The sequence below is a fragment of the Typopeltis vanoorti genome, chromosome 18 (genome assembly GCF_054136105.1).
Source record: "Typopeltis vanoorti isolate ZY-2024b chromosome 18, IOZ_Tvanoo_1.0, whole genome shotgun sequence".
NCBI classification, from domain to species: domain Eukaryota; kingdom Metazoa; phylum Arthropoda; class Arachnida; order Uropygi; family Thelyphonidae; genus Typopeltis; species Typopeltis vanoorti.
In genome coordinates this window covers 7987529-8011843 of record NC_143566.1, presented here as the reverse complement: position 1 = coordinate 8011843, position 24315 = coordinate 7987529, and the positions used below count along the sequence as shown (strand labels likewise).

General features: G+C 36.4%; 1 protein-coding gene across 2 annotated transcripts in view; it reads right to left on the bottom strand.

Moving 5' to 3' along the window:
* Positions 1 to 24315, bottom strand: part of Pex5 (peroxisomal biogenesis factor 5) — a 532250-nt gene that overhangs the window by 491690 nt on the left and 16245 nt on the right. For both annotated transcript variants that reach the window (XM_090407992.1, XM_090407991.1), the window contains exon 3: positions 15248 to 15292. In XM_090407992.1, coding sequence (XP_090264118.1) covers positions 15248 to 15292 — 45 coding nt within the window. The remainder of the gene's footprint in view (positions 1 to 15247; positions 15293 to 24315) is intronic.

The following is a 24315-nucleotide window of genomic DNA, read 5'->3' as shown; positions in this document are numbered from 1 at the left end:
TCGCTCCCATTCCTAGACACACTAGTCACACATCTTCCTTCAGGCAGTCTATCCTTCACAGTCTACCGAAAACCGACACACACTGGCCAATACATACATGATAATTCATACCACCACCCATCACAAAAATATCTAGTCGTCAACACCCTTAAAAACAGAGCTACAACAATTTGCTCTAACCAGCAAGCCCTGAAACAAGAACTAAAAATCATCAGTGACACATTCATAAATAATGGATATAACAAAAATACTATTAATAAAATACTCCATAAAACAACAATAAAAACTAATCTAGATTACGGTAAAACCATAGCCATCCCATACATTAAAGGGTTATCAGAAAAAATCAACAGACTCCTACAACATTATAACCTCAATGCCACCTTTAAACCACCCACTAAACTTAAAACCATATTCAGCTCCTCTGAGGATCCTCTCCTCCCATTGGCACATCCTGGAGTCTATTGCATCCATTGCACCTGTAACTTACCGTACATTGGTGAAACAGGACGAACAATCCCTATACGCAAGAAAGAACACATTAGACACATTAAATATAACCATTATGGCGAAGCAGGTTTCTCAGATCACGCGCTCAACACCTTACACCAAATCAACTGGAAAAGTACCCACTCTTTACACCACACAAAAACCTGGTATGAAAGGAAATTTAAGGAAGCTTGCGAAATCCTGATAAACCACCCAAATATCAACAACAAAGATGGCATGAAAATTCCAAGGATCTGGATGGCACACATTCAGCCCACCTAATATATAAGATCCAGCATAAGTCAGGACTCTAGCCCTTCAGCTAGTATTCCATTCCATACCAACTGGCTGGAATGTACATGTATAATCACGATGTCAATATATGTATATAGATAGATACATAGACTTGTTGTTGTGCCCAATGTATTTCTACAACCAACAGATAACACTAATAATTGGACTCTAACGTTGATGTATAATTTTTTTTTTACCAGAGGTCAAGCCAATAATTGTTGTAGTGGTTGGTCAGTAACTTTAACAAACCAGTTTGATTGTAGTGTAGCTTGTTTTCTGTGTATAGTTGTATGCTCCAGAAGATGACCTTGACATAAAGGTCGAAACGTCGAATGTAGATTTTAGTTATATTAAACTAAAGTTTTTATTCAAACACGGCAGTTGTCTCCATAATTTTCAAAAATGCATCAAGCAAACACTTTGCAAAGAGTATATCATCCAGGTGGAGATATTGCAGCAAAAAGAGAGGCAAGAGTTTATTATGGAAATAGCACACATACTGACCACTGAATTAAAAACTTTGCAGAAATCAGTGGTTTCCGTATAGGCATGTGACTGCCAATATCGATCCTCTTCAATTTCCTGTGGATCTTAGAACCACACTTATCTCTCTTGTATATGCAATGTGAGTTATTTTTCCACTGATTAAACACCCTAGATATCTCACCTTTTGAGAAACCATTTGGCTCTGCTGTTTTCAAAATAGTGGCTCCAGCCAGATGGGCACCCACAATAAGTCCTTTATCAAGCTCCAAAAGATCCTTTGTTTCTCCCAGTGTGATCAACTATTGATGATTACTGATCAGCAGCATTCTATACACAGCATCATATACACTGCACCAGTGATGTTTATGTACGTCTACTACATAAAGGTTTCTAATTCAGTGGACAATATTCCAAGTGTGGTCTGACCAGTGCCTTACACAGTGGCACAACCACTTCCTTATCCTTGAATGTTAGAGTACTTCTTATCATAGCAGCACAAACAGTGCAACTTTTTGTGCTGCTATGATAATAACATGTGCAACTTTGCAACCCTAGCAATACGCCCTCTAAACTTCAGTCTACTGTCAACCATCACTTCCTGCAGTACGGCACCATCAATATAGTACACAGCCTTATATTTCTGCACTCCAAAATGCAACATCTTGCACTTACTGATATTAAAACTACAACCCAACTCTTTTGTCAAATAAAAACTCTATTTAAATTTTCCTGAAGGGATTCAGCATCAGCAGTGCTACTTATAATTCTTTCCAACTTTTCATCATCAGCAAATACTGAAGATCTACAGTCAATCCACATGATATATCGTTTACAAACAAGTTAAACAACAGGGACCCAAGAAGAGAATCCTGGAGCATGCCACTGGTCACACTTTGTTTTTTTTGAGACCCTGCTGGTATCGTTCAGAGAGCCAATCTCTGATCCATTTAACCAATACACTGTCTATTCCCATCCTCTGCAGCTTGTATACCAACTTATCATGTGGTAATCTATCAAACGCTTCTGCAAAGTCTAAGAATATCACTGTATATAATTCTCCCTTTTCTAACACACTCGTCACCTTATCATAAAATGCAAGTAAATTACTGAAACAGGACCTACCCTTTACAAATCCATGCTGACCTTCATATCCATCAACCCAATTCTGTATTCCGTTCCTTACCAATCTCTCCAACACCTTGACACCAACTGCAGTTATACAGACTGGCTTATAGTTGGAGACATCTGTCTTAGAACTATGCTTGTGGAGTGGTACTATTTTGCCCTCTTTCCACTCCTTAGGAACCCTACCCATTGCAAGACTTTCATTAAATAACCAGGTCAAGGGCATAATCGTGGTGCACATTCCTTAAACATACGTGGTGATATGTCATCCATTCCCACAGCCTTATTCACATCTAACCCAACCAACATCTGATACACCTCTGTTTCTTTCACTTCCAATTCTCCTAATACTTGCCTCTCTTCTATATATCGTACTGGATAATTTATACCAGTATGATATATGCTGATAAAGTGCTCGTTCAATAATTCCACTATATCCTTTGCAGCTGTTAGTCTGCTGCCACGACTATCCACCAATGTTAATTTGCCATAATTATTTTTCCTCTTGATTGCCATGTAGTGTAAAAATTCCCTCGAAATCATCTTGGCCTGAGCAGCCAATCTCCTTTCATACTGCACCTTTTCTTTCTTTACCATGCTCCTCACCTTTCTAGCCTGCACCTTATACTCTTCATGGATCTGATCACTACCAACTGTCTTGTACCTCCTCCATAACATTTTCTTTTCCAGCATAGCTTGCTTGATTTCACTGTTCATCCATTTTAATCCCACTCTATTTACTCGCTTAACCCTCGGTATGCAGTCATACATTGCTTTTATTAGATACTGCCTTATGAGTTTCCATGCATTTTCAACATCTTTTCCACTCAGCTCATCTACTCAATGCACTGACTACAGAGCTTCCTATAATCACCTGCTTTATACTTCCACACATATCCATTTTTGGCAGCGACCTTTTCTTGTTTCATCACTTCCCAAACAAGTACCTCACGATCACTCTCACCAACTGGTGGCAGTGTCAACACCTCATTAAGAACTAAATCTTGTGAAATTATCACCAAATCCAAAACATTAAAGCCTCTAGTTGCTTCAATCACGTGATGCTTAAGATACTTATCTCTCAGAAATTCCACAAACTCGTCTCCCTGTTCCCATACACTATCTTCTCCTTCCAGTCTATATTCCTGTAAAGTCTCCCATCAAGTGGTATACTACAGTGCTGTTTAATTTGTACATTAGCAATATAGGAAATGATCTGAGAGGAACTATTCAGTTCTGCAGAAACTTATGTACTGAACTATTCAGTTGTCTGCAGATGATGCAAAATGGAGAACAACAGGAGATAAAGATGATGTTAACATTTTGCAGGATGATTTAAATAGACTAGCAGTATGGCAAAGGAGAGTATGACAAAGTGTCAGGTTCCATCTGTGTACCATATTGATGGAATTGTACTCCAGGAAATTGATGAAGCCAGGGATTTGGAGGTTGTTAATGGATAGGAAGTTAAAATTTAGAGAACATATTGCAAAAGTGGCTAAAACAATACATTGGATTACTTGGCTACTGAAGAACACCTTGATGAGAAGAGATAAGCAGGTTATTATACTTCTTTATAAGGTCTTGAAAAAATCCTGTCTAGACTGTGAAGATCTGGTCACCTGGGTTTCTTGGGGATGAGGTGGAGATTATCTAGATGACTGTGATCAAGTCAGTTAGTACTACAGTGATAGCTTTTGTCTGATCAAAAGTCAGTCAGTGATACCCATGTCCGGAAAGTTCATCGCAAAGGAAATTCATCGCTGGAAATTTAATCGTGGAGAAAATTAATCATGAAAATTCATCATGGATATATGCGAAAAAAAAAAAAAACTTTTTTTTTTAATTTACGTATAAAGTTACTCATATTCTTTCTTACTACAGGCTCTGTAGATAGAATATTAATTGTTACAGAACTGGAATGATAGGATGGTGAGGGAGAAAGCGCACCATATTTAAGAATATTTAGGGAGAATAGTTATATCCAACTAATATTATGGCAATCTTAAGACGTAGCTTTTAGCCTAGTGATTACTGTCTAGTAACCAAAAAGGATTATTAAAGATCTCAGATTTCTGATAACAATCAGCGGTTGTAATAATCGAGACTTAGGAAATAATATAAATGAGAAAATATACAAAATTTGCTCATTGTAATAATCACAATTTAATTTCAGTATTGGAATATTAAAAGTTATCTGGTACAATTACTTTGTAAAAATAACGAATTCGAATAAAAAGAAGGTACACACATGTTACACAATAGTATTTGTGTGTGTGATAGTTTTGGAAGGGGGAGTGATCCATCAAAGATGAAATACAATTTTAATTCTATTATGAAAATTTTAGAAATAAAATTTCATTTTGACGCATGCACCTATACATGTTTTGAATGATAAACTGTAGGGAAAGTATTGCTACTTCAAAATTGCTGCATAATATCAAAATTAGCAGAAAATATGTACATAACAGTTTACGTCATAATAGCCGTTCATTTAATACGTAACGAGTGATTCCAGGAAACCAAGGAAGTTGAAGTGCAAAGAACTACAGATTACTTTATAAATATTATACATTATGTGATATGATTCAAGATTTACGTATGATTATCTATAAGGTAATATCTTTAAAAGAGCAAATCTTCATGCAATCTGTGAACTAATTTTCTAATTATAATGTTCATATAAGATTATGAAGAAAAAATAAAGAAAACAATTTGTAACAGATGGAGGCTGTATTTATTTTAAGATTCGGATTTTTATGAATTTATAAAATAATTGTTTGACAAAAATAATTATCTTGAATCAAGTTCTGGGAGAATAAAATGTATTGGCAACTAAGATAATTAGAAAAAAAAATAAAAAATGATAGTGGCATTGTTCTCCAGAGTGATACAATCTTCAGTGAAGAAATATGAAAGGATCTCTTATTTGCACTTGCATTAAAAACTATAATTATACAATAAAACAAGTAGCAAAAATAAATGTAACTTGTAGGCAATATAATTTACATTCCAGTTACTGAGCAAATGGCAAACAACTGTGTTTCTGGCAATAGGTAACTGAATGCAACTACATATGCGAGGTAATCTGGGTTGAGTGTTCTCGTCAGCGTGAAGGATTATCGGACCTTCTAATGCAGCGCTTCCCAAACTGTGGGTCGCAGCCCCCTTGGAGACCGTGAAATAATGAAAACAAATTTAAAATGTTTTAAGACTAAGGAGATATTTTTTTTATCTTAAAATAAACGTATTTAATTTTTTTTTATTTCTTTGTTATTTTTTATATTTTAATGGAAAAAATCACACATTGGTGTTGGTTCACAAATTTTGCTTCCTGCGTATTTCAGTGCTTATTGAATATTAGACTTATTAAACTTCTTTTATGTTTTTAATTCTTACTTTGTTTATTACTAATCATTTTACATTTCATGTGCAAATGTACAATAAAAATATATCTATCTATCTATCTATATAAAAATATAAGATAATGTGTCATGTCAAATGTGTATGTAAGATTCTAAAAATGTAATATTTGCATTTGATTTTTGCAATATTCGCTGTGTATGTTTTGTACTGAATATAAATACAATAAATACTATAATAATATATGTCTGTATTACACTTTTTTTTCCAGATGGGGGCCGTGATACATTTTAATTTTTCCAAAGGGGCCTTTACATGCATAAGTTTGGGAAGCACTGTTCTAATGGATATGACAGTCAAATGCACTTGATATCCATGTTTTTTCAACAGGTGGCTGACTCATATCCAGGATTTGCTGGACATATATACTGCCTGGCCGGTTTGAAGGTTAACCCTGCAGAGGTCGCAGTCAAAAAAAATTGGAGCTTAGGTCGTGTGTATCCGAGAGATACATTCATTACTAATTAAAAGAAACACACATATTAACCACAGTGAAAATTATTTAATGATTAATACGTATGTTTCTTTTAATTATGATCGCACCACTGGTTTCGTTATTTAAAAAAAAAAAACATTCATTACTAGTATATTCTGAAATGCGATAAAACTTTAAAAAAAAAAAAAAAACTGCAAATATAATACATGATGGTTTATTTATTTTCCGTTACAATCTAGAAATTATTGAAAAACTAAACAAATAAAAAAAAAAACTAAACTAATACTATACTGACATCAGAGTTCGTGGTATCTCTCAGATACATTTAATACAATTTACTATTAAATATCACTTCCACATTTGACTCCTATCATTCTCATCATCGGACTCAAGTAACATTCGCTGAATCTCTTCAACATCTGATGGATTATCCTGTCGATATATTTTTCCAGCCATTTTCTACAGTAAATTAAAAAAATAAATCAATACTATACTGACATAGCAGTTTGCGGTATCTCTCAGATACAATTTACTATCAAATATCACACACCTCTACATAACACGTGTTAAACCAAATTGACTTCAATTTTCTAGCAAATAATGCTTTCAGCGAATTTTTTCTGCAATGATTTTTCAACCGTGATACCTTTCGGCTGGAAGACATGGGTTCAAATTTCATTTAGGATGCAATGAACCTTTATAAGGCAAGGTTTTTCCTCACAGAAACTTGGATTTTCATCTTGTACAAAACAGAAAAACAAATAGAAGAATACATGCAATTAACAGATGTAATATACTGATCTCACAGCCTTAGTTGTTTCAAATGTAATTCAAAACAATCGAACACAAACCTCTGATCATTCGTTGCAATCTGATGAGAGGAAACTGTCAATAATGGAGCACCAAGAGTTCTTGTGCTCTCACTCATACTCTTCCTTCTATGCATTAATAAACATTACTCAATCCTATCCACTGATAACAGTACATTCCATTCCTCTTCTTCAATCGAGAAACATTGGAGTGCTTAAATGATTCAATCCTCTAGAAAGTCTATAACCAATGTCTTAAACACTGATCATCTCACCATTCTCAACTGAGGTGAAGATTATCAATCTAGTGAATTTCAAAAAATGCTATAAAAACACTCATGTTATACTACTTGTCACATTTCTCAGAGAGAAGATTGTACTTTACTTCCCTTATTTTTGATAATATTCTGATCTCTAGTCAAGAATAAATTTTTTTCTTCTTGGATTGTCTTTCATACCTAGCTCATCCTGATATAAAAACATTTGTCAATCACATCGACTGAATTCATGAAGTCTGTAAATCAAATCAAAATTCCCTAATCTTAGAATGCTGTTTTTGCATTTGGAGTGGTGCATCAAAAACCTCCCTAAGAAAAGTTTATGCTTTCCAGAAGAGGATGATTCACTTAATAGATGACCCCCCCCCAACACAAACTTACATCAATCACTTTCTCAGAGATACTCTGTTTCTGAAGTCTGTTGTTTTTTTTTTCTTTTTTAACAGATATTTTCATGAATATTGCCTCACCGCACTGGCCACCACAATTCTTCAGCTTTTCTCTAATCATATAAGAACATAAGCTGTTGCTGGTTAACATTCATATCCAGTTCAGTTTAGTTTAGTTTCAAACTTAACTTCCATCCACTTCTTTCATTCTATCTACCTTAATTCTTGATACGGTCTGCTCCATTGTTGCTCACCCCTGCCCCATTATAACATTACTGAGTTATAGTTTTTGTGACCTTGTGTGAGTGCAATGGAATAAAAAAAAACACAAATTATTGAAAAAAAAAAAATCAACAAAATACTTCTGAATCGTAGTCAACCTCTGATTTCCTCAATACCTGGCTTTTTTTTTAAATGAGATAACAGATAATATTCTTTGATTATCTATCACTTATTCTCTTATCCTTCTCATAAGTTCCCATGTGTGTGCTCATTTTTTCCAATTTATGTAATAGATTTCTGTATGCTATCCTTTCACATGACTGAATCCAGCCATATCATGATGAAGTCTCTTACTAAATTGATGTCACTTTATAATAGAAAGTTAGTAAATTACTCAAGCAATATCTCTCTTTCACAATCCTCCATTCATAGAGTATCACATCCCTATCTGGCAATTCCAAATTCTGTCATTAATAAATTTTCCAGTACATTAATACCACTCCTTAGATGCCGATCAGTCTATCATCATCATCAAATTTCTGCCATGTACCCTCAAGGGGGTGTACAGGATATGATAGTACTACGTGAAAAAATGTACTACATGACGATCAGTCGATAATTTTCTAATTCTGTCTCAGAACTTTCTTTATGAAATAGAACTGTTTTGCTGTCTTTCCACTTTCTTGGTATACTACCAGTGTTGAGACTTAAATTAAACAATTAGGTCAGAGTGTTTTCTTTTTAATGCATTAATGGTAACCTCATGTAAGAAAGGTTGCTGAGACTAAATTACATCACTACCAATCAATAGAATGGATAGAAAGTTGAGAAAAGAGAAAATATTTCCTACTATCAGATTTGAAGACCTGCAAATTATACTCTCTAGGAAGTATCTAAGATGGGAGATTGTGCCCAACAGTAGAAGCAGAAGGAAGCATGAAGAGAAAGAATTTTTTTTTCCTCTGAGTTTCAAAATGAATTATCAAGAGGTGTGTATAGCTGCAATGTGTTTTAGCAAATTATAAAGAAAGTAGGAAAATTGCTGATATTTCTTTGATTCTGATGAACCAAAGAAATATTTGTAGAAAATGCATACAACAAAAACTGAATGACTGTGTGTGTGTGTGTGTGTGTGTGTGTGTGTGTGTGTGTGTGTGTGTGTGAGAGAGAGAGAGAGAGAGAGAGAGAGTACTGAATAAGTAAATAAAGTTAGTGCTATTTTCAGTACTCTTAGATATTTTTAGGGAATTGGTATAGGTACTACCCCAAATATGAGAATAATGTTCATTGGTTTAATAGACTTGTAATTTATACACTGAATAGCTTTTAAGATGTAAAGTAATGTCTTAAGGAAAAAAGGAAAACCTAAATTTATTATTATTATTATTTGAGACCTCCAGGAAGTCAAGGACTCATCGAGGGAGGCTATAATTCACCCAAACCAGCTATCAAATTTATTTATATATTCAGTGTTTATGTAACTTTAATCATATCTGACTGCTTTTACAGAACTCTTTTTTTCATTTCTAAGTTTTTTCAACAGCATCCAGAACATTCTGCTGCCTCATGATAACCATCAACATTCTTAAACTCTGTGCAAGACTTTTGTTTAATTACTTTTAAATCTATCTATCTTAAGTGATAGTTCCTATCAACTAAGTCAGCAGATGTCCTGTGAAAATACACAGCAAAATGTAAGAAAGCTAAGTATTCTCACAGGATGTCTGTTGACTTAGTTGATAGGGATTATCACTATGCTTTCTTCTTTTTCAGTAATGTCTCCTTAACTTCTTCCATAGTCAACCATGGAGTCTGTATTTTTTTTTATTCTTGCAAATAACCTCACTACATGCTCCCTGGATAAATTAATCAGTGTTTTCTTGAGGGTTTGCTAGTGAGTTATTCAGGTTTGGTTCTTGTTTTCAAACTTTTTAATTTTTTTTCCAATAATGTTTGCATATTTATACTACATTTCACCTCTGAAAGCTGTCTTGCTCCGATTCTTTTTAAAACTGTCTTCTTAATATGATATTCACTTTTATCCTGCTCCAAACTAAATGGTGATCATTTCCTATTTCAAATTCTTTGTATACTTTTGTACTCTGAAGCAATATGAAGATAATACTCTCCACAATACACAATGAAGCTTCTCTTATTCCTTGTATCCTCTCTCCATGTCAATTTGTGCACATCCTTATGTTGGAACATGGGATTAGTGATGATTAGTGTGTTCTCCTGAACAGAAACCCAACAGATACTTACCACTGTGATTAGTTTTGCTCTTTTCTCTATATTTTACCCAACATGTCTGTGTTTGGTATTGATTCCCTACTCTGCTGTTTAGATTTCCAACAAGGACCAACTTCTCCCCATCCATTTATATCAGCTGCCTTTGCTAATGACTCAAAACATTATTTCACTTCTTCCTTAGCAGAATCTTCTGTGGGACCACAAACATAAAGAAGTTTCATTGTCCAATTTTCCATTTCGAAATGTCCTCCCCATATCACAATAAGAGTGGTATCAAAAAGTTTCGAGACTAGTTTTGTAAAATGCAACAGATGGCAGCACAAGGCTGCACGCACAATCACAGGGAGCACCGACCTTCATAAGTCAGTGTGCCAAAAGACATCGTCCTGTGTACATCAGGATGTGTAACTGGTGCTATTCTGACCACGTGCATTACCACATCTGCGATTTCATCATGGACAGCAAGTTAGAACAAAGAGCGAATGTGAAATTCTGCGTGAAACTGGGCAAATCTGCCACAGAGACGTTTGACATGATTCGGCAAGTTTACGGCAATGCTGCAATGAGTCGTTTGAGGTGTTTTGAGTGGCACCTGCACTTCAAGAGCGGAAGAACATCACTGGAAGTCAACAAGAGATCAAGAAGACCTTCAATGAGCTCAAACCCCGAAAATGTCGAAACCATTCGGCAACTTGTGCATGAGGATCGTCAGAGAACACTCCACAACATTGCTGCAATTGTCGGTGTGTCATACGGAACAGTCCAGGCAATCCTCACGTGTGACTTGAACATGCGCCGTGTTGCTGCCAAGTTCGTCCCCAGGCTGCTGACCCAGGAGCAGAAGGAACACCGTGTCGAAGTCTACCAAGAACTCTGTCAGCATGCCATGGATGACCCATCCTTCATGTCAAGGATCATTACCGGTGACAAAACTTGGATGTACAGGTACGACCCTGAGACGAAGCAACAGTCTTCACAGTGGAAGAGCTGTGGACCTGCCTCGCCTTTCTCGGTCGTGGAGATCATCTCCATGACCGAGAAAGGCAAGGCAGGTCCGCAGCTCGACCAAGTGCATACTCATCGTCTTTTTCGACATTCGCAGCATTGTTCATTAAGAATTCGTCACCAGGGGCCAGACTGTCAATAGCGAGTTCTACTGCCAGGTTTTAAGGCATCTGAGGGAGGACATTCGGCGAAAGTGACCGAATCTGTGGCATGCGAAAAAGTGGATGCTCCACAACAACGATGCACCCTGTCACCGAGCTTTCCTTACATGCGAGTTTCTCACCAGAAACAACATGATTTCACTTCTGCACCCACCCTACTCGCCATATTTGGCTCCTGTGGACTTCACCCTCTTCCCAAAGATGAAGATCCAGGTGAAAGGTCACCGTTTTGACACCACTGCAGAGATCAAGCGTGAATCGCAGAAGGTACCTGACATGCTTCGAAAAGAAGACTTCCAGGACACATTCCAGAAGTGGCAGGAATGTTGGGAGTTCTGTATTGCTATGCAAGGGGACTATTTTGAAGGTGATAGTGTGTAAACGTAGATAAATAAAGTAATTTCTTGTAAACAGAGCTAGTCTCGAAACTTTTTGATACCACCTCGTATAGCACATTATCTGCCCATATCATATGCATTGCATTAGTATCCTATAATGCACAGCCCACTTCCTTCCAGATATATATTGCTATGCATTAAAGTAAGCGTCATCACCCCCAGACTGGTTTTTCAAGCTTTAATGATGTCCCATCAGTGGGTGCTAGACCCAAAGGTCAAAATTAGTGTAGGCAATGACTCTTATCATATTACATAGCAATACATGCAAAAATATATGCATTCAAAATGAAGTGTGCTGTGCATTATGAGATACCAAGGCAAGTGATGTGAAATCAAGAGCATGCAAATACAAGCAGTCCAGTCGTGAAGATACTTCATGTGCAAACTTTGTATGCTTATGCTTTGGTCAAGGATTAAATTGAATATAATTTGTCTATTATAATTTACTTTTTAACCATATCCATAGTGAACATATGGATATAGATGGATATTATAATTTACTTTTTAACCAGACGAAACAAAACAAAATAAATTGTACATATAGATGCAGGATGCTAAAAATGATGGTACAACATGACAGAATTTCATGCTGGCTGGGGCATCGCCCAATTAAATAAGGCCCCCACTCCCCCAGTTGTTTTCGCCAAGAACCCAGGGTGAGCAATGAAAAGTCAGCTACTGGAACAAATCCTGAAATACATCCCAACTCAACATCACCAGAGTTCAAGATCGGTACTGTCAACATAAGAAGCCTGAATGGCAAAGAAATGGAGCTAGCTGAGGATAAGTACCAGATTGACATAATGGGGGGGGGGGGGGCCAACTGAAACAAAAAAGACAAAAACTGGTGAGATATTTCTGAGCAATAAGTACAAAAATATTCAGGCGATGACAGTCAAGGAAAAGAAGGAGTAGCCATAGTATTTAACACTAAATATGAGGCTAATTGTCTTGGGCAAACAATATCAAGTAGAGTGATGTGGGCAAATATCAGAATGGGGAACTGAACAATGAGACTTATTTGTGCCTATAGTTCCACAGAAGATTCTACTAAGGCAGAAGTGGAGGAATTTTTTGAGTCTTTAGAGAAAGCAACTGACACAATGAAAAAAGGAAAAGTTGGTCCATGTTGGGGATCTAAATAGCAGAGTAGGAAATGATTGTCAGACATACAAAAATATTCAGAAAAATTTGGAGAAAATAGCAAAGCTAATGACGACAAATACTGTTGTATTTCTGCTCAGGACATGGACTGGTTATCACCAACACAATCTTCCAATATAAAAATGTGCAGAAATTCACATGGAGAGAAGAGGCAAAGAATAAGAAAAGTCTCTTTCACTATGTTATTGTTGATAGTGATGTTTTCTCACTGGTGCCAGAGAGGCATGTGGTGAGGCTGTCTGGAAGGATAGAAAAATCAGACTCCATGGACACAGGAAGTTAAAGAGGCAGTGAAGGAAAAGAAGAAAACATATCAAAAGTTCCTTGCAAATAAGTCACCTCGTGCTCTTAGAGACTACAGAGACAAATGTAAGAAAGCTAAACACTGTGTAAAACTCACTAAACAAAAGTCATGGGAAGACTTTGGTAAGAACACAGGAAATAAATAAAGGTGGCAAGATATTCTGGAAGCCATCAAAAGCCGGAAATGTGGAAAGGCAGCTGGAGTAAATGATATTCGACTAGAAATACTCAAGTATGGAGCTATAAAAGTCTTACAATGCCTACACTGCATAATTCAGAAGGCCTGACAGAGGAACAAATTCCAGATGATTGGAGTAGAGCTCTCATAGTACCCATATATAAAAAGAGATATAAAACTGAATGCAAGAATTACAGAGGAATTTCTCTCTGAGCGTTCCTGGTAAGATTTATGTAATTATACTTGAAAAACAGTTAAGAAGGATTGTGGAAGGGAAGCTTGGTGAAGAATAAGCTGGATTCAGGGCAAATAGAGACTGTGAGGATGAGATTTTCACTTTATGACAAACAGTTGAGAAATCATGAAAATATCAGAAACTGTATTTAGGTATTGTAGATGTGGAAAAGGCATATCACAAGGTGCTAAAAGAGAGAGAGAGAAGCTATTCAAAACACTACAGTTGTGTGGTGTCAATGGGGCATTATATCAAGCAATACTTAGTCTTTATTTGAGTTGGAAATCAGCAATTAGAATTCAAGGTACAGGAAGATGTTAAATGTTTAATGGTAAATCTAGTGTTAATGTTAAATCACATGAAGGAAAGTGGTATTAAACCTAGTATCAAAATTGGAGATGTTACACTTCTAAATAAATCCGCTACAAGTCTGCAAGATTCCCTGACCAAATTAAATAACTGTTGTAATAAATATGGTATGAAGGTTAGCAATAACAAGACCAAGGCAATGAAAATAGGTAGAAGCACTGAAAATATCAACTGCATTGTAAATGGAGAACCTAGGGATGAAGTAAAACATTTCAGCTACTTCGGCACAATTTTTAATGAAGATGGTAAATTAAATATGGAAATAGACAACAGGATCAACAAAGCTGGTATGGTAGGAAGTCAATTGAAGAAATTTATATAGAATAAGAGAGAAATTTGTCAAAACACGAAATTAGCTGGATACAAGACAGTGTTCACACCAATTTTAACTTACGGATCTGAGAGCTGGGTTAGAAATAAAACACTTCACCAAATACTAGAGACCACAGATATGAAAGTCCTGAGAAAGATTAGGGGGAATGAACAGATGGCATCAATGGCAATATTATATTAAAAATGAGGATATTAGAAAAGAACTTGACATTGTTAGCAGAGCTAATCTTAGGTGGTATGATCACTTAAACATAATAGAAGAGGAAAGATTAGCAAAAAGCAGGTTGGCAGGAAAAAGACCAAGATATAGGTGGATTAATACCGTAAAAAGTGCCTTAGAAGTAAGATCTGATAATGTTGGAGTCTTGACAGGTAATAGATTGATTTGGAGGAAAATTGTAGATAGGAAGTTAGTAATTATATAAGTTTTTCATGTAGTACTATCATATCCTGTACACTCCTTGAGGGTACATGTCAGGAATTTGATGTTGATGATGAGATGCATTATGTCCGGTACTTTTACTTTTCATGAAGTCTAGAATATTGCTCTATCACGAACATGCTAGATATGTATATAATATTATATGGTTCTCAAATTTGCTTCTACGAAAACATAAAGGTATTCAAATACATAAATGAGTTCAAGATATTTTATTGAAGAATCGATGTGTAACAGGGCAGAACTGTTTCATTTTTATGCTCAGTATATCTGAATGAAGCATAAAATGACATATAAAACTCAGTGATTAAAGCTTTTCTAAGTGTGTGTGAGCATATATTACCATGTTTACATGCACATACTATTCAATGAAGTGCAAAACATTAATGAATAAAGGAACCAATATGATTAGTAAATTGTAAAATATTCAATATGAGTTTATCACATAAAGAAAAACTTACAAGGCCCAGTGATCTTGTTTCACCAATAGGCTTCCGAAGTCCTTCCTATTAAAAAAGTTTTGGAAATAATTTCAAAAAAATGTCATGATGTATATGCACCTCAGATATTAACTATAATAAGTGGATAAAAGAGTATCTACTAATCTTGGTAATTTTATGAGTTCTTGAAATTATACACATTCTGGCAGTGAGTCCTGTACATCACATTAAATAATTATAACTCATAAAAAATGTCAGTTTAAAACAAAAATGCAGAAGACAACCCATGTAAGAAATAATACTCATCTTCATTCACATTTTACCATAGTGTAAGAAAACAAGTTTTAATGTGTTGCTGAAGTTGGATAGTCTTGAGTAGATGCAAACACAGATATGAATGGATTTTTAGTCAGAAAGTGTAATAAGAGAGGCTGGAGATCATAGATGTTTGGAATATGTCTGATGTAAGAAAATAACTATACACAAGCAATGGGTTGCACCTGAATGATATGGATGTAGAAATTCAGAAAGGCTACCATTTGAGACTACATTGCTATATTCACAAAAATCTCAATAAATTTGGATTCATCCTTCACATGAGATTTCCTCACTACCTATCAATGTTTGGATAATTAGTCACGTAGTTTGATTACTCATTTAGCATCAGGTTGAATTTAGAAATTCATTTCAATATTACAGGAAGTGATCTACAAGATCCGTAAAAACATCCTATCATGTATTTGATATATGGTGGGATATTTTTACAGATCTTGTGATAAATTTTGTAATATCCCACCTTATACCAGATCTTATTACACTCCACATTACACCATACAGCTTTAATCACTGCTACTTGAACAATTCTTAATAATACCGGAATGATAATTTTCTGATTTCCAAACCAGACTCAAATCATCCAACTGACTGCACACCTTCTCCTCAGCTATCATCTATCCTTCCTAAAAATACTATATCCCCAATTTATACTGGTTAGTACATCTGTCTCTGAGAGCCTGTAATATGAGGCTACAATGTATTAACCATGGCAATAAACTCTACACCTTTATTCTGATATCCCTGGCATTTGGGTACAGGCATAAGTTACCTCCAGGCTTTTTTGTATACTCACCTCTGTAATAAGTTGACCCATTTGGACAACTTGTCTCTATTCATATCTAATACTTCACTTATGCTACATCTTTGCAGATAAATTGAGATTAGCACACGATCATCCTTTCATCATAATCATCTCCATGATTAAGCACATTCATATCATTCACACAATTGCATATCTTAGTTGCTCTTATGCATAGATTCTCAACATTCCTCCCCTCATGATCTAGTTTTCCTAACGCTTTATAGGTCTCATACCAATAAATAATTTTTCCAGACTCCTGAAGCCAAATGCATTTAAGAGCAGGCCCTCTTATATACATTCATTCTTCCCTTAACCATCTCACTCCACACATCCAAGAACTCAGAACCAATCCTTCTACTCAGCCTGAGGATTGCATCATTTGTCATCATAGCCCTTCTTAATATAGTAGTACCATATCTTAGTGACAGATCAATGATTTTCACTCTGACTTCATCCAGAAATCTCTTTCATATCCTATCTTATACTATTTATCATTTACTGTTTTTCAATTGCATTTATTATATTTTTGCTTTCAGAAAACTTTAAGTAAAACATGATCATCAATGGCATGTTTTATGAAGGAGTCATCATACAAAATTCCCTTCCCTTTATATTTTACTCTACTTTTATTTATTTTAGCTGATTATTACTTAATAATATCATATCTGCTTCAGTGCTTTGTTTGGTTCCCCCCGCTCTTTTGCTGGTTAATTTTCATATACTTCCTATCTAAACACTTTATAACTTTTTGTAATTCCCATGCATCTATCAGAAAATTTTTCAGTCTTCAGATTTTGAATGTTAATTCACTCTCAATATCCTCATTTGGTTCAATACTAGGATGACTTTGTACAGTTTTTGTTCTCAACTTCACTATTCAGGTTAGTGTTTCTTTTTGTTATGCATTATTGTGCTTGTGCATTGTTTGCATCAATTCACAGTAATACTTTTATATTCAATATCTCAACAAATATATTATAAAATATACCATATAAAATAAAAACATGAAAATAAGTGATAATACACTATAAAACACTAATTATTCTAATGAAAATACACAATAAGAATCACCTATTTTACAGGGGCACTAAACAAATTACTCCTGCATGATATAGACTTGAATCCAAGCCCCTTTCATTTATAAATAATCTATCCCCTTTTCCTAACTGTAAACATATCAGAGAAAACTGAAAGGTTGCTAAGTTTCATATACAAGTAACATCATCCCTTCTCCCACAGACCCAAAAAGTCAAAGAGATGGCAGCATAATTAACTGATACAGGAGGAGGATGCGATCAACTAGCGAAAAATCCTGCAACCACATATTTTGCCAATTTGTGACTGGAGGTAGACCAAATACTGTGGCTGCAGGGGAACTGTCTAGGCCATGTATGGACAGGAGACTGAATCCCCTATGTGTGTGGGCAGTATGTTTGCTAGTCTGTCACTGCATGCCCCACTTGCATTTTATCTCTTCCTCACCAAACATAATGAACCAGAACCAAAAGAAATTTTACTACGTTTTAACTGCGGATCTCAAAAATTCTTCCACACAAAATAATTCAAAAAAAAAAAAAAAAAAAGCATTAAAGATATCAAAAATCCAACCAAAAAAAATTATAAAAGACAACAGTAATCCAACCAAACAACCCACCAATACTAATCCTTATCAAAAAAAACGTTTCCACATCCACTTCACCAACATTCATGGCTTAAACAGCAATATAAACGATGTGCACCACCACCAACAGTCATCTAAACCAGAATTACTATTCCATTCAAAACCCCAACTGGCAACCTCAACAGCCACTGTACACCACAACTGCCCGAACTACACATTACACAGCTCTTTCCAGAGATATGAACTCAAATCTCCTAGCTATATCCCACCTTGTAAACTTCAATGCCACCAAAACTCAGTTCTATCTGATCTCTCGTGAGAAATAGCTCACATCTCCCTTCCTTCCGCAATACTGTGATATCCAAACATGATCAGATTTCTCTTCTTCGACCTGCAACTCCGATCCTTCCTGGCACAACCATATTTCGACTATAGCTTCCACAGCTGCCAAAAAACTTGAAGTACTTTTTTTTTTTTTTTTTTTGCAAACACTACTTCACACCTTCACAGCTGCTAATTCTATAAAAATTTGAAATCCATCCAACCATCCCCCCCCCCACTCTGCCTTCCCCAAAGATTACAACCCTCAGCTGTTCAAGCAAAATGTGCACAGATTCCTCCTTTCTTCTATTCTTCTTGTCCACACACAGCACTAGTGTGCTATAGGTCTTGTGGCCTGTCGTGTATGGATCAGATATTAAAAAATAAATAAATAAATAAATAAATAAAAGTAAATATTGTCAGATGCTTAGTAAAAAAACATGCATTTTTTTTAGTCTATTAGACACACATATTCACAAGAATAAATAATACTTTTTATTATTGCAAATATATTGACTAGAAACTAACTAGCCATCATCAGTGTAGCAGCATAATCATAAATAGAATAAAGAATGTTAATCCTATTTACAGAGTTGAGTCTAATTCAATAATACTCTGTAACATCAGGTAAAGCAGGGGTTCCCAACCTTTTTGTTTACTAGAGCACATTCTAAAATACCGGTAGGGCGACGGGCACCATCTATATTTTCAAGCAAATTTTTTGAATTCTTTTGTTAAATGAATACATACAAAGTTTACATTATAATCAAATGTTTTATTACTTAAAAGTTTACATTATATAAAAATTTAAATATATATATGTAAGTTAGTGTGATCTTTGGCATTCCATTTCATTGGCCAGTGCTTCATAATTAGGAGAATATGATGATATTCCAGTTCTTAAACTGGAATGAACAACTTCGAATGCGCATCTACTTTACATTGTATGCGTTTAATACTCGTCATGTGTCATTAACGCATGCGTCTTATAGCATGCCATGAATTGTTGCATGATTATTTCAAACTATACGGCACACGGTTGAACAGCGGCGGGCACACACAAATTGATCGACGGGTGCCATGGTGCCCACGGGCATAGGGTTGGGAACCCCTGAGGTAGAGGGTTCATTCTGCATGAGCATTGCAATGCCATCATACATATAGCAGCAAATGCATGTGGTGTATCAATGCATTTAGTAAGAATAAGTGTCCCCACCTACTCACTTAATTAATGGTAGACACCTTTTACATAACCAAAAAAACTTCTTAATGAAAGCTATTTATTTATTTTTTTTTTTTATGAATTTGGATTAGGCAGAAAATAGTAATTGATGTATACAGAAATGGCAACCTACTTTTGAGAAGATGAGATTTTTAGGAAAGTACAGAGACCACTGTTTAAAGAAGTGACATCAGTAGTATGAGCAAGAGAATGTTTTCTACTGAGGATGGCTGAGTATGCTATTGAAGTGGTAGTATCTAAAAATCTGTGCCTTATATATGATAGACCTCTCTGACTGGAATTAGATTATACTGCATAAATGTCTATGACAACAACCGTAATATACAAACCAGCTAAATTATTGCATCAACTAAAATAAATACAACAGATCATGAATGCCAAAGAAAAGATCATTTGCATGAGATATAATATTGAATCTAGAAAGAGGATATTACAAGGAGGAATGTGGTTTGTGAATAGTAAATGAACTGCTTTTTTTTAAATCTGGGATTAAGGTTATCTAATCTAACTTGCATACCTCCAAGCATATGTAAAAATGACAGGACAATGCACCTTTCAAGTGGAAAGACTTGAATTCATTTCTCATCATAACAAGAGGCATCTTTATATGGGAATTTTTGCAACTGAAGGTGAGCTGCCCAATCCCATATATATATATATATATAGAGAGAGAGAGAGAGAGAGAGAGCAGGGATTTTTTTTTCCTCCCAGAAAGTTGGAGATTTCATCCCACATACAAGTAAACTGGCCAGAAAATAAATGCACAATCAGCAGATAAAAGTATTATTAATGGACAGTAGATGGTGGGTTGTGTGGTGTGGAGTGCCTTCCTGCAATGAGTCCTTAGAATTCATTGTATGTGTGTTATACTGTTCATAACTTGTTCATGTGGAAGAATGACACTGTGGGATAAAATGGGAATAGAGTGACTGATGCAGAGGACATAGCGGAATTGTTCAATGAACACTTTATTGGAGTATTTCATCCCAGAGGAGTCAATTTGAATACTAGAGGGATAAAGCAGGTTCGAGGTTTAGAGGTGCATGAGGAGAATGAGTACCAAATACTGAGTACTCTGGATGTTAGTAAAGCGGTAGGACTGGATAGTATTTCACCACTAGTTTTGAGAGAATGTGTTAAGGAACTGACAGTGCCCTTGACCTCGCTTTTCAATGAAAGTCTGGCTGCAGGAAAGGTGCCCATGGAATGGATGGAAGGTAAGATAGTGCCATTGCATAAGGGCAGTAGCAGACTGGAAGTGTCTAATTATAGACCAGTTTGTGTGTCATCAGTAGTTAATAAGATCTCGGAGAAAGTAGTGAGGGACCGTATACAGCATTGGCCAGATGAGGGTAATGTTATCAGTGAGAGTCAACATGGATTTGTTAAGAGGTGCTCTTGTTTTAGAAATATACTAGCCTTTTATGATAAAGTTACAAGAGGATTAGATGAGGGAAAGGCATATACTGCCATTTTCTTAGACTAAGCGAAGGCATTTGACAGGGTGCCACATGATAAGCTGATATTCAAGTTGCAGCACATGGGTCTTGATGTCAGATTGGTCAACTGGATTCAGGATTGGCTGTCCAACAGGTATCAGAGAGTTGTGTATGGTGGAGCAATATCAAAGAGGCAGAAGGTAATGTTCCACAGGGTTCCACAGGGCTTGGTACTGGGACCTATACTGTTTAACCTTTATATCAATGACATTGTCCGTGGATTGCAAGGGGATATTCGGTTGTTTGCGGATGATGCGAAGCTGGGAAGGGTTATTAGTAATAGTGCAGATGTGGTAGCCCTACAAGAGGATTTGAATAAGCTAGATAGATGGGCAAATGGATGGGGGTGTCATTTTAATGCAGCAAAATGTAAGATCTTGAGGTTTGGGACACATCAATGGGATGCTGCATACTCTATGGGAGGAGTTATACTGGAGGAAGTAGGAGAGATAAGAGATCTGGGGTTGATGATTGATTGAAACCTGAAATTTAGGGGACATATTGCAAAGGTAGTGAAGGTAGCGCAGAGGATTGCTGCAATAATGAGAAGGACACTGACCTGCAGAGATAAAACAGTTATCATTCCATTGTATAATGGAATTCTAATCAGTAAATTGCAGCATATGGGAATGGACATAGGGTTGGTGAGATGGATAGGAGGGTGGTTGACGGAGAGATATCAGAGAGTGGTTTACTCAGGAGTAGAGTCCACTAGACGGCCTGTGACTAGTGGTGTACCACAAGGATCTGTTCTTGGACCACTGCTGTTTAATTTGTTCATAAATGATATAGGAAAGGATCTGAGAGGAACAGTTCATTTGTTTGCGGATGATGCGAAGTTGGGTAGGGCAATAGTGAATGCAGATGACGTCAAAATTTTGCAGGATGATTTGGATAGATTGGAGGTCTGGGCTAGGGAGAATGGATGTCAATTTAATGTGGCAAAATGTAAGGTTATGCATTTTGGGGTGAAAAGATGGGAGGCAGTTTACTGCATTGGTGGAACCGTGCTCCAGGAAATTGATGAGGCACGAGATTTAGGAGTGTTGGTGGATAAGGAATTGAAATTTAGGGGACACATTGCAAAAGTGGCCAAATCAGCTCATCAAATCACTTGGTTGCTGAAGAATACGTTGACAAGCAGAGACAAGCAGGTTATTGTTCCTCTGTATCGAGCCTTGATAAGACCTCATCTCGACTACTGTGCTCAGATTTGGTCACCTAGGTTTCTTCTTGATGGGGAGGAGGTGGAGAGGATCCAGAGGCGAGTGACCAAGATGATAGCAGGTCTGTGGAATGAACCGTATGAGAACAGGTTGAGGATTTGTGGGTTGCAAAAATTGGTTGATAGGCGGAGGAGGGGAGATATGATTGAGACATTCAAATTACTGAAGGGTTTCTATAAAATTAATTCAGAAGATATTTTTGAGAACAGGGCTGGTTGTGGGAGGACTAGGGGACATCCATGGAAACTGGGCAAAAGTGTGGTTAGTAAAGGTGTTAGAGCTGGGTTCTTTACTTTTAGAGTAGTGAATGAGTGGAATGCGCTCCCTGAGTCTGTGGTGGATGCTGTGACAGTGAATGAGTTTAAGGCGAGGTATGATAGATACTGTATGAATGTCGAATAGTTGTGATGAAAATGATTTGGGGCCTCCCTCGATGAGTCTAATGACTCCCTGGAGTTGCCCGTAATAATAATAATAATAATAATAATTGTATAAGACTCTGATCAGACCACACTTGGACTATTGTTCTAAGATTTGGTCTCCAGGATTTGAAGGGGATCAATTAACTGTGGAAAGGGTACAAAGGCAGATAACAAAGATGGTGTCAGGACCGTACAATGTTAGTTATGAGGATCGGCTGAGGGTGTGTGGACTGCAGAGTTTGGTGGATAGGAGGAGGGGGGTGATATGATTGAGACTTTTAAACTGTTGAGAGGGGGTTACAGGGCTGACAATGGGGAGTTCTTTCACTTCATTGAACAACAGGAAGGAGTAATGACAAGGAGCCATCCCTGGAAGTTACGAAAGGAAACTGTGAGAAAGTGGGCGAGGAGTGGGTTTCTTTGCATGGAGGGTGGTTGAACCATGGAATGCATTGCCTGGTGGAGTGGTGAGAGCGAGAACGGTCAATGCATTTAAGGAGTAGTATGATAGACTTTGTGTTTCCTAGGAGGGACCTCCCTCGATGAGTCTTGATAGATTTGTGCTTCTTAGAAAGGACCTCCCATGATGAGTCTTTTGACTCCATGGAGGCCTGAATAATAATAAGAAGAAGAGGAAGAAGAAGAAATCTCAGCTAAACATAGGATTTTCCATAGGATTAATTTAATGTTGCCCTTGACAACAGGAAGGAATATTTCTAGAACATGTTGCATTGAGGATGAGTCCTTGGACTTCATGGATGTGTCATAGGATTGCTCACAATTCTGAGCTGAAAACAAACCAACCAGTACAGCATTTTCAAAAAATTAGGAGCGTAATACAATGGTGCCCTTACAGTAGGATGTGTTAATGAGGCAGTAGAGTAAAAAGATAAGTTTTTAATATCATTTATTGGTTTTTTCCTTTAAATTTAAAGGGAGTCTAATCTAGATAATTTGTCAGTGCTCTCTATGCAGTGTTTGAATAATGGTGCCAGCGGTAATTTAGTTTGCCAATATGTTATCGCCCAGCATACCACCATTTAAAGACTACATTTTACAAAGAATACTACAAGATTTTGTGGTATGCGGTGCTTATGGCATATTTGCATCCCAGGAGACAAAAGTGTGGTAGATGAGAGACTGGGGAGGGTGTGTCTGCTTAAAATGTAGAAAATAGGAAGAGCTTAGGCAATATTGAAATTAGCATAACAGATTCTGGTAGTGTTCTCTCAGAAATGAGTGAATGCGGAACGAGAGAGACAAGTAATGTGATAGAGGATGAGGAAGATGAGCTGTGGTTAATAATGATATAAAATTAGGGAGTGTAGTAGGTTTAGAAGATGGTGTGAATTGGAAGGGTGAATTGGGGGGGAGCCCCCCCTAGCATATATAAACATTTAGCACAAAACAGACAAAATACTTAAACATGATATAAAACAGTCATAAAAGAGGCACCAAGAATAGACTACAACTGTATGTCTAGGTTAATTATCCAATCAACTGCACTTGGTGTAGCATGGATGAAGTCCGACAGGTTTCCACTGTATGCATATTAAGCACATTCTGCTGTGATATGACTTACTGTCTGGAGGAATGATCCACAGTCACACTTGGGTGAG